General features: G+C 57.8%; 1 protein-coding gene across 1 annotated transcript; it reads left to right on the top strand.

Annotated features, from left to right (window-relative positions):
- Positions 1 to 2,192: 2,192 nt before the first annotated feature.
- B3GNT7 (UDP-GlcNAc:betaGal beta-1,3-N-acetylglucosaminyltransferase 7) lies at positions 2,193 to 7,814 on the top strand. Its single transcript, XM_086468192.1, has 2 exons — positions 2,193 to 2,203; positions 6,611 to 7,814. Exons 1-2 carry the CDS (start codon positions 2,193 to 2,195, stop codon positions 7,812 to 7,814), a joined length of 1,215 nt encoding a protein of 404 aa, XP_086324318.1.
- The last annotated feature ends 4,175 nt before the right edge of the window (positions 7,815 to 11,989 follow it).

Here is an 11,989-nt window from a genome sequence, read left to right on the forward strand (position 1 = left end):
TCCTCGCCCAGCAGCAGTGCCTCTTCCATGCCGGAGCAGCACAGCCCTTGGGCACGCTGCGCTGCGGCCAGCCCTGGGCTGGCCGGCCGTGCTGATGCGGGGGGATCCACAGAGCCCCTGGAGCCTGTCACACAACCACAGCACCTGGGTGTCCCCTGCGGCTGCAGCAGCTGCTCCAGGGCTGTGATTTGGGTTTTACTCCAGCTCCCTACGGCGGGGATTGTGCTGTCCCTGTCCCCATTGCGGTCCTAGGACATGTTGCAAGGAGCAGATGGTGGCTGCGTTTTTGGGGCTTTGCTGTTCACATCCCTTTCTGCCTGTTTGTGAAAGGGTGTTCTCTGATGGGATCCTCCTGCACCGTGAGCCCCTCTTTGCAGAGTGGGGTGAATTCCCAGCCATGCACCTACCATCCCTGTGCTACAGGGATGAGATGAGTCCCTCTCCCATCCTGCTCTGGTCAAGCTGATACCCAGCGTGGCTCTTCATTTTACCCCTGACACCCTCTCTGTGCGTCTCATGGCCGTGATTTTCTTAGGGCCACGAGTTCAGCAGATACAGGCTTTCCTGTGGGCAGGGGGAACAAACTAAAAAGGAATCAGGGAAGGTGCGCAGGGACCTTCGGTGGTGATAAAGTTGTGGGGTGCTGCAGAGCTGGTGCAGCCTGTTTTGGGCAATGTTTTCTTGGGAGCTTTCACAGCCCCTAGGACCTGGAGCTGCAGGTCATCTGGGAAAGTGATAAGCTGAGATAAGGAGAAAGTCATGCAACTTTCTTCCCCAAACTGATGTAGGACTTTCTTGGAGCAGGGCCAAATCCAGTTTGAGTAGCAGAGGTTATGTGGGTCCCACTGTGTGTCCAGCCTCAGAACAGAAGAGCCTTTCCCATGACAGTGTGTCCAGGGGTTTGTGAGAGCTGTGGGAGACCCTGACCCTCAGCACTTGTGCAAAACGCAGAGGGGCTGTGGGGAAAGGGACTGGGATATCTCTGCTGGGCAGGAAACGAAATATCCCAACGGATTTCCTGCAGGCTTCCCAGCCTGACTTTGTGGTTGACATAAGCAGCTGGTGGGGATGGGAGGAGGACGAAAAGGGAGACTGATGTTCATGGCTGAAAAAGACCCTTAATGAAATGCTGTCTTTAGGAGGAAAGGAAGGTCTTAAATCTGCTTCTCAATGGGCAACAAGATGTCCCATGCTGATATGGCTGCAGCAGGGGTCCTGGTGAAACACTGCTCCGAACCAGGACTGAAGGAAATGTTTGGAAGGACACCTCACCTGCCTGTGGTTCTGCTGGAAATTTGACCCATGAGACAGGTCCTGGCATGCCGAGCAGGCACCTTCCTGCTGCAGCAACATCTCCTCCTGACTCCCTGCACCCCAAGGTGAGGTGTGGGTCCTGGACAGTGCGTGGATGCCTGGTGAGGTGGGAGTCCTGGGCAGAGTGTTTGTCCCCAACAAGGTGTGGATACTGAGATGTGGGTCCTAGGAGAAATGTGGGTCCCAGGGGAGGTGGAGGTCCAAGGAGAGGTGGGGGTCCTGAGTAAGGTGTGGGTCCCAGGAGAGGCATGGCTCCATTGCTCCAGGGATCCCAAACCATGCTGTGCACAGGGGCAAAGCTGGGATCTCAGTGTCCCCATGAGAAACTGAGGTCCTAGCTCCCTTTCGGGAGTCATCCCAAAGTGACCTGCCTGTGTTGGGGGCATAGAAAACACCCACATTCCTTTTCCAGAGATCAAATCCCAGCTGCCAAAAGCACCTCTCCTGGTGAACACAGGAATCCCCTTCCCACAACTGGGATCCTTTACAATTAACAGCTATGGGGCAGGGTTGATGCACCCCAGAGAGGGCACCGTGTCCAGGGTGCCCAGCTCCTGGAGGGTGTCCTCAAGGGAAACCGCGGGGTGTCACCCTTCACCCCCTTTCCCTGGTAGCACTGGGGAACTCTCTGCCTGCTGGTGCGGCTGCGGGGGCGGGCGGAGGGGCAGGGCAAGAGTTAACCTACCTGCTCTGCCATCCCTCTTGGCTCCACCTCGGAGAGCGAGGGGAGGGAAAAGGGAAAAAGTAGGGGGGGGAAAAAAAATTAAAAAAAAAAAGAAGAAGAAGAGGAGGAGGAAGAGGAAGAGGGCAGAGAGAAGCGCCCGGACCGCGGGCAGCCCCGGCCAGCAGCGGAGCGGCCGCCCCGTCGCACTCCCAGCATGTTCCAGTGGTGAGTGAATACCGGGGAGCGGGGATCCCGAGCCCGGCTCCTACCCCTTTCCTGCCCGCTCCGAGCCCCGGTGTCGCCTGCTGCCCTCCGCTCCCACCGCCCGGCACCGCCGTCCCGACGCTGCGCCCTGCCCGGAGCCTGGGGGGCTGCGAGGTCCCCTTCCCACCGGCTCGCTCCCTAGGGACGCCCCGGGGGCCGGCTGGCTGGGAAAGGGCAGCTTTGGTGGGGAGGCTGCGCATGGGGAAGGGACAAAGGACGGCGCCGTGTCCCCTCTGTCCGCCTGTCCCCATCCCCGGCTCTGCAGATGGCTCCCAGGCGGGGTCCTCCCCCACCACCCCCGGGGAAGCCTCTCTGGGGTGTCCGCTCCCAGCGCAAACCTCCTCCCATCGCGGGGCACCGGAGACTCCGGCAAGGCGGGAGCCGGGACTGGGACACCGGGCAGAGGATGGCGGTGTGTCCCCCGCCTTCCCGGGGGATGCCTTTCCCAGCCCTTCCCCGCAAAGGGCTGGTTTGTGTGGTGGGGCCGTGGGGGCGGCCAGACCTGCCCCGCGGGGTCCCCGTCCTACGGCAGTGCCAGTCTGCGGGCAGATGCCCAAGGAGGGGGGAAACACCTCGGTTTTCGGCTCTTGCCTCTTCCCCAGCGCCGTGGTTTTTTGCCGCTTTCTATTGAAACCAGACGTCTTGTATAAGAAGGGGACGTGTCCCCGGCCACCCCGGGGTTGGGAACAACCGCCGTGAGCTGGGGCCTCGCCTGGCGCTTGCACCCAGCCGGCGCACGCTGCTTTTGGAGACTTTTGCGTGGTTTTACGCCCGGCATCTGCTCCTAGATAAGCACCCCTCTCCCCAGCCCTTGGCACCGCCAACAGAAAAGGCTCTATACTGGCGGTGCCTCCGCCGCCTTCGTGACTGGGTCTAATTGAGGGGCCAGAAGAATCCAAATAAATAGATAGCCCTGGCCGATCAAAGAGGTTTTCATGCGGATCAAAAGTGGCTGTGTGCCTCTCCGGGGACCGGGGATAGAGCGCCCCGCTCTCCTGGGGCCTCGCCTGCCCTCCAGCATCGCCGCCTGCAAGGGAAACTGCCCACCTCTAATTTGGGGATTTATATTTAACCGCCCGGGGCACGGCCGTCTCACAGGGAGGCTTTTGAGCTTTTCCTGGTGAAGAAAAGGGAAGAGTAGGGGCGGGTCGGGACCGTTTCAAAGCTCTCTCGATGGCACCGACACCGACGGTTGGAGCAGCCGGTCCCGGTTGGCACCGAGGGGAGCGCAGCCGGGACGGGCGCGGGTTGCCTGGTGCACCCAGGCTCTTGGGGACCCTGCGAGGGACTGGCTTGGGGTTGTGCCCCAGAGCAGGGCGCTGGGGTTCAGCAGAGGGTGATTTCTCTGTGGTGGCAGCGAAACCCAAGTGCCTGCCTTGCCTCCTGCAGAGCCATGGTTCTTGGGGTCTCCAGAGAGTGGGACCTGCTTTCTCCCCCGCCCCCCGCCCCCCCAGTGCAGCTGAGAAGACCACAGAGCAGAAAGTCTCAAGATCAGAAGACTCACACATGAGTGTTCAACTTTTGGCCCCCACAATCCTTGGTTTGATGGGGGAATCGCATGCAGTAGTGGTTCAGGGTACCCCCTGTCCTGGGACAGGATTTCTGCGGAGCAGAAGGTGGCCACGGGGCTCCCGGCTCCCTGGACCCGGTGGTGCCTGCACGGTTTGCAGTCAGATCTGCAGGAAAAATCCCAAATAGATTTTTGTAACAAAGCAAAAATTGCACGTCATACCGCTGAGAGCTGGGAAAGGGTATCCGCTGAAGGAAGGAGGAATGTTTCTGTGCTGTTGTGCAACACCTCACCGATATACCCAGCTGTACCCAGGCTACCCGACCCTCCACCTCTTATTAAAAGATGGAGCTCTCCTGTGAGCCCCAGGGCAGTGTCTTCTGCCTGGGATGGAACTAAAAGCAGCGACCCAAGGAGAGTACTGGGGTGAGCCTCTCCATGCGGCTCCCATCTATGGCGGGCAGAGCCACCCGTGCCAGCTAGCGACAGCCCTGCCTATGCAAATTTTTAAAAATTGTATCAGTAACTCCCTGCTCAGGGCTTCTGGGGAACCTCTGGCCGTCCTTCAGGCTGGGTATTTTATCACGTGTTGTCCTTGGGGTGGTGGGGAGTGCAAGGATGGGATGGGGTGCAGTGGGATGGGGTGGGAGCAAGGAGGGGGTGTCGGGATGGGATTGGTGCAGTTGGGCTTGCTACACAGGGGTGACTGGCACTATTTCTGCTGCAGTGCCAGGTACTGCTGAGAGCTTTTAAACATGGCTTGGCTGTGCAGGGGTTAAAGTTCTATCGGACCGGAGGGTTTCCAAGAGCAACCTCAGAGCTGTGTGGCCAGGGCTGGAGAGAGTTAAGGGAATGGTGAGATCTAATCAGAACTGCTCCCTCATCAGTCTCAGATGAGTGGCCACATATAAAACCTGACGGGGAATATCTATCCATTTGCCTGTAATTACTTTATTTCCACGCTCGCTCTCACAGTCCACGCTAGCGATCACAGTTTTCCCACGTAAACACGGGGCTGAAAAGTTCTTTGTGCTTGAGGGCGAAGCCAGAGACAGGAGCTCCTGAAAGCTCCTGGTTCCCCCGTTCCCATTTGGGCCGCCTGCATTTCAGGGTGGCCTGAGTCCCCAAAAGCAATACTGTCCCCTGCCCTGGGGAACCTGAGGGGCATTGGGGTGTCCCACCAAGCAGGTGTCATGACGCAGCCTGTGCCCCAAAACCCCAGCAGCCTTCCCGGCAGTGCCGATCACTGGCTGGCCCTTGGGGCCAGGAGAGTTTGAAGGCTTTTTTTTTATTTATTTGGAAATTACTTGGGTTAAATGTTTCAGATTTCAGGCCTGAGCTCTTTCTCTGGACTACCCCAAAGGGAAGATGACATCTGCCCCGTAGAGTTGATTGTGGATCTTCCTGGCTGTAATGGGGAGCAGGAGGCTGAGGGCTGTCCCTGGTGGGTGGCACTTAAGCTGTGACTTGCTTCTGTCGCCAAGAGGACAGGTGCCGGGGAGCTGTGACACTGGTGTCACATCCATCTCCTTCAGCTCCCCCACCAACAGGGAAAGGGGCTCCGGGGGCACCTTGCGTGTCCGCTCTGCATGGGAGCAGCTGGAGATGGGGCTGCCCTCGGGAAGCCATCAGGATCCCAGTAGGCACGTGGAGCCCAGCTGCTGCCCCCCATGCCCGGTGCTCATCCGCACGGCGGGGATGGCCCAAGGCAGCTGGAGCAAGCACGACTGCGGCGGGAGGAAATCGGTGCAGACGTGCCAGCTGTGGAACGGAGCCGGGCGCTCCGGGGCAACATAGTGTGTGTGTGTGTGTGTGTGTGTGTGTGTGTGTTTGGTGCATCAGTAACCTCTGGGCACAGCCTTCCTGTTGTCCCAGGAGGATCACTGTCAAGCCTCTGGTGAGCTCCAGGGTTTGTCCCATGAGCCAGTGGCTTCCCCAGGTGATGAGTCCAGCAGTGGAGAGCAGTGGGATGGCACCTCAGAGGGCTGGGTTTGATCTACCACCCCCAGTCCCCCTGACACCACGGACATGCCAATATCTGGTTTGCTGCAGGCTGGGAAAATCTGCCCCCAAATCTGCAGTGCGTCCGCTGCTCATTATCACTGCAAAGTGAAGCGATGTGTCCCCAGAGCTGGCCACATTGCACAGCAGTGCCCCCAGAAATGCTGCTTCCCAAGGTGCTTGCAGGGTTAGGGACGTCTTTTCCCCACTGAACCTTGAAGTTCATCTCAAATGGCATTTTTTTTCTATCCCGATCTGCCATTTTGAAATGGAACAGAAATGCCTGTTTCGTGTTGACTCTTGTGGTCTTTCCAGCTCCGGTTTCTCAGTGTTGTGTGACCTGTGATGCCAGTCTAGGGCCATGGGCAGTATGTCCATGTTTTGGAGCTAATGCTTCCATTAAAATTGCTGCAACTGCAATTTTCAGATGGCTGAAACAGGGGTTTTCCTTGGGACTTACCTCCGAAACAGCCACTTTGCTGAAGTGCTCGTCCTGACTTCATCTCTCTCTCTCTCTCTCTCTCTCTCTCTCGACCCATTTTCTTCTTTCCTGTGAACCCTGCCCAGCTCTTTGTGCAGAAACGGGGTTACCAGATGACACCGCAGCCGCCTGCCACATGCCTTGTGCCTGTCCCTGTGGTTAAGTGTGGCCCCGGAGCCACGCCACAAGTGGGATGCAGATGGGAAGACGGTGTGTGGAGGTGTCCCACAGCTTGTCCCACAAGGCTGCTGCCCATCAAAAGGTGATGGGACACAGATTATGAACATCCCATGACCCCTCCAGGAGGTGCTTTTGCAGACAAGCCTCTCGCAGCCTGCATTTTCCTCTCCTTAACACCCTTGTCTCACCCCCTTAGGAAGAAGACCATCTACAAAACGGTTTGCCTCTCCTTCTTGCTGGTGATCACGGTGACAGTGCTGCAACGAGGAATGGCCCCCAGCCAGTTCATGCAGGGCCAGCAGCAGAAAGAGCTGCCCCCTCCGGAGCCCCTGAAAACGCAGAAGAGAGACAATGCCTTCTCCATCACCAGCACCTTCTGGAAGAGCAAGAAGGAGAAAGCTCCTGTGAAGGAGGAGGAGAGTGTGACGGCAAAGCAAGGAAAATCCTGGGATGTCACCACTACCAACTGCTCAGCCAACCAGAACTTCAGCAAGGTGGACTGGTTCAAAGGTCTGGAGCCAAACTTCCAGCAGTTCCTGCTGTATCGGCACTGCCGCTACTTCCCCATGCTGATCAACCACCCCGAGAAGTGCAGCGGGGACGTCTACCTGCTCATCGTGGTCAAGTCTATCATCACGCAGCACGACCGCCGCGAGGCCATCCGGAGAACCTGGGGCCAGGAGAAGGAGGTGGAGGGCAAGAGGATTAGGACGCTGTTCTTGCTGGGCACGGCCTCCAAGGAGGAGGAGAGAGCCAACTACCAGAAACTGCTGGATTACGAGAACCACATCTATGGGGACATCTTGCAGTGGGATTTCCTGGACAGCTTCTTCAACCTCACCCTCAAAGAGGTCCATTTCCTGAAGTGGCTGAACATCTACTGCGACAACGTCCGCTTCATCTTCAAAGGTGATGATGATGTGTTTGTGAGTCCCAGCAACATCCTGGAGTTCCTGGAGGACAAGAAGGAGGGAGAGGACCTCTTCGTGGGGGATGTCCTCTACAAGGCCAAGCCAATCCGGAAGAAGGAGAACAAGTACTATATCCCCAGTGCCCTCTACAACAAAAGCAACTACCCACCTTATGCAGGCGGTGGGGGCTTCATCATGGATGGACCCCTGGCCAAGAGGCTGCACAAGACCTCAGAGACGCTGGAGCTGTACCCCATCGATGACGTCTTCCTAGGAATGTGCTTGGAGGTCCTTAAAGTATCACCGGTTGGGCACGAGGGCTTCAAAACTTTTGGCATTGTGAAGAACAAGAACAGCAAGATGAACAAGGAGCCGTGTTTTTTCCGGAGTATGCTGGTGGTTCATAAACTGCTGCCTCCAGAGTTGCTCCAAATGTGGGACCTGGTCCATAGTAATTTGACATGCTCAAGAAAACTCAACGTCCTTTAGCTGACTCTCTCTGGAGAGCTGGGACTGGAGGGGCTGGGACAACTGACACCTGCTCCGGGATGGGGTGAGCCTCTGCTGGTGGCACATGAGTCCTTCAGGGGCATCTCCCTCCAGGGTGAGGAGGGCAGAGACACTGTGCTCGCGGGCAGGGTTTGCGATAGTGTTTGTTCCTGTACTGTAATGTGGTTCACTTATCTCCAGCTGGGTTGGGGGTTGCTGAAAAAGAAGAGCGAAAAAGAAAAACACAACAAATCTAGCACAAAATGAAGAGAGAGAGAGAGGGCAGAGGGGTTTGTGCTCTGCTTTAGGTACACCACTTCCACCAGAGCATGATGAACGGCTCGGTGGGGAGAGGTGGGGAGGGATCTGGCACAGGTATTTTTTTGGCAATGTTCAGGATCTGGCTATCCAGGGAAGCTGCTCCAAGGGAGTTGAGTGGTTTACATGTGCGTGAGCCCCCCATGACTCAAAAGTCAGGGGGATTTTATTTGTTATCTCAAATGTCTCCTCAATGCAAGGTTTTAGTGACATTGACCCAGTGCTCATTGGGTTCACCCCTGCCAAAGTCCTCTCTGTGTCCCCAGTACGCAGCTGGGGAAAGGGGCTCTCCTCCGCCAGCTCCAAGCCCCCATTAGGGTTTCAGTCAGGGGATTTGGGTCTTTGTCCCTGACAGAGGGTCCCAGATGATGGTGGCTCCCAGCACCAGCCCGGGCTGTGCTTGGCTCCCCAGCCCCTCTGCCGGCCTTGCTGTGTGTGCACTCGGAGGAATGCACCCAGCTGAAACTCCTCAGGGATTTGTTCCTCCTGGCAGGAAAGGCAAGGGACGAGGCAGGCTGCCCTTGCCCATGGCCAAGGAAGTGGCAGATAAAATTGGTCAGCCCCAGCTGGAGTGGCCCAGGGGCTTATCACACCTGGGACCCCAGGTCAGGTGCGGGCATCCCGGGGGCTTGCTGCACAGAGACCCTCTCCTTGCAGTAGGGCTGCCCTGGTGGGGTTGCCTTGGAGGGGGACAACAGCCCCCAAAGGCCCTGTGCGAGGTCACGTTGGGCTCAGCCCCAGTTTTGCAGCAAGCATGATGCTCCAGGGCAGGTTGGAGAGCATCGGTCCCACCCCAGCATGCAGAGCAGCATCCAGGGAGATGAGGTGAAGGAGGGCTGGTGTTTCACACCACGTCTGCTCCTCTCAGGGTTGTTGCAGTGTTTATCCTACAGGATGAGGCCCAGGAGCACGACAGAGATTGGTATCATGAGACATGGCCCTTTTTCTTTGGGCTGAAAGGGCCACTGGAGCTGTCGAGGGGAGCCCTGAGCCAGCTGCCATGATGGGAACCCCCCCCGACACAGAGAGACACATGGCCACGTAGGGGCCACAGATGCTCTCCAGCCACCGACCGGAGGCGTGAGCAAAGCCACAGGCGTGAGCAAAGCCACACGCCTGCACGGGCACTGGTGCGCCAGCCCCCAGGCACAGGCTCTGCGCACGCAGACGTCCCCGTGCGCAGGGCTTGCATGCCCAGATGTCCTTGCACGCCGGTGGACATGCACAGCCACATCCACGGCCCTGACCTGAAACATGGGCACATGTGCACTCGCTCTCTCTCCCTCTCTGGTGCCAGACATTGAAAGGAAAAAATTTTGACTACCTCAAAGGTCCCTCTGTGCAGTGCCTTTTTTTTTTTTTTTTTCCTTTCCTTTTCTTAATGTGCTTTGGAAACAGGCCTGTTTCATTTACTCCAAGTCTGTATGTTCCCCAGGTTAGAAAACAAATGAAAAAAGGGCATAAACCAGCCAAAAAAAGGCACCTTCTTGCCAAGCCACACCACTTCTCGGCAAATGTCCCTCGTCTGCTCAGACGAGATCCAAATTTGAAGAGGAGGAAGAGAAAGAGCCCGTTGCTGCCCAGGACTTGGCCATTGGTACCGGGGCTGGCAGTGATACTGTGAAATTTGATTTACGATGCACCCAGCAGCACCGTGTCCCTGGGGCAAGTGCTGGCAGTGCAGGGCAGAGCCCTGAGGGCATTTTTGGTGCCCGCTGGGCTTAGGCAGCACACAACACTCCTTCGCTTTCCCGTCCCCTCCCTCCTTCCAACAGGAGTGAGTTCAGAAATACTTTCCAAATTGACACCTCCGTAATTTATGTCAGGTACAGTACATCAGGCTCTGTATTTATCCTATATGCAGGGACAGCTCTCGCTCTCCGTGGCAATGTGTACGGCGAGCCAGGGCTGCGTGCAGAAATCTGTCAGTGTTGCTGTTCGCCTGGTGGGACCTGTACAGAGAAACCTTGTAGATTTGGTGAATAGTTTCTAAATAAAGGTTAAAAAGATGAAGGAGAAGAAAAAAAAAAATAAATAAAAAACAACCAAATCCTCACCTCGTGTCATTGCTAGCGGGTTTCTCCTGGACAAGACAGCCTGGCTGGTAATGGGCTAGAGTGGCAAAACTGCTAATTGGAGTGGGCATTTGGGGGCTGTGGCTGCCCTACTCCGGCTTGGCACAGCTTCCTTATGGAGCTTGGCGTAGTGTTTAACAAGGGCCAGTGGATACTTTCGCTTTTCCATGCACTCCTGCTGCATTTCAAACCCAGCTAAACTTCAAATCGTCCTGGCACCCTGCAGCAAGGAGCTCCTCACCTTGCCCTCCGTGGGAAGAGAGGCTTCGGCAGGTTTGGAAGCTTACTTGTTTTGTTGAACACCCTCTTTCTCACACTGAAGGAGACTGCTACCTTGCTGCCCCTCTTACCCTCTCCATGGCAGGACCTTGCTCACTGCTTTTTCTTCCCCTCCCAACTGAAGCAGCGCCACAGGGTGACACATCCCCTGGCCATAGCGCAACGGGATACGCACACCACGGGTCAGCAGTGATCCCACAGCATGGCGAGCCTCATCTGCAGGAACAAACCCACATCAGGTTTGAACCCGGCTGGCGTGGAGGAAAACCATGGATGAGCCCATGGGTCTCATCTCAGTGTTTGGGCACTGGGGGCTCGGTTTCTGGGCCTGGCACCCAGCTGCTTGACATGGTGATGGGGAGCAGAAAGGCTAGCAAAGGGGTCCAGGACATGCTGGACGCAGCAGGCTGGGCCACCTGCCACCAAGGCCAGCTTCTGCGTGGCACCAAAAATGTCACAGGTGGGGACAAAAGGCAAATGCTGAGCAGACGCACTTGTGGATGCTCTTGTCCTTTCCCTCTCCAGTGTGACCCAGGGCTGCCTCCTCCCGCTGCGGGAATCCTCTGCAGGGTACCAGGGTGCAAGCAAACGCTCCAGCCAGGGATGCAGAGTCCCGGAGTGGGAGCAGGGCCCACGTTCCCCCGTGAAAGCGGGGCTGGGCCCCGTGGGGCAGGGCTGAGCTCGACGGCAGGGCGAGGAGGTGAGTTACGGCGGGGTCAGGGGGCGGGCAGGACGCTGTAGCCCCCAACCCCCTTTGTTCAGCCTCCGCCACACGGCAGCGGGGGAGGACTCCCAGCCCGGCCCGCCCTTGGCACGAACACCCCCCGGGGCCGGGGGGGACCCGGCGGGACCCGCCTCGGCCCGAGCGCGGGCGGGTGCTGCCCCCTGGCGGCCGGCCCCGCCGCCGCCCTCCCTCCGACCATTTGCCGCCGGGGCCCGGGTGCCGGCTCTAAAATGGCTGATGCTCAGGCGGCTCCAGAGGAGACCTTGGCTCAAGGGCTGGGGGGAAACGACACACAAACCCCCCTCTTCGGGTCTGCGGCACAAGCAGGACCCTCAAGCCAAAACCAACCCCTTTCCCCCCTGCTTCAACAGAAAACGTTTTAGCCGTAGAGAAACCCTTTTTTTTCCCCTCGAGGGGCTGTGCGTTGGAGATCCGCACGCATAAAGACACGAGGCCATCAGCAGTTAACGGGCTGCAAGGGCTTCGCCTGGCATGAAAAAAGGTTCCCAGTGCTCTGCAAGGGGGGTGGAGCTCTTTGCAATCACAGCCAGAGCTGAGCCCCTAAAGCCCAGGGCAGGACAGGCCGTCAGGGGCCCTTTTGGCAGGACAGGGGCAGTTGACATTTGAGCCCGCGGGTACCTGTGCCCAGGGGAGGCCTGAACTGGGAGCCAGTGCTGCCCCAGCCAAACCAGAGCAGCGCCCTGTGCCCCTGCCCTTTGTGCACGCAGGTGCTGCAGTCACTCAGGAGCAGCGCTGTCCCCAAGGGCAGCTGCCACCGC

Source organism: Leptosomus discolor, chromosome 7, assembly GCF_034619465.1.
Source record: "Leptosomus discolor isolate bLepDis1 chromosome 7, bLepDis1.hap2, whole genome shotgun sequence".
NCBI classification, from domain to species: domain Eukaryota; kingdom Metazoa; phylum Chordata; class Aves; order Leptosomiformes; family Leptosomidae; genus Leptosomus; species Leptosomus discolor.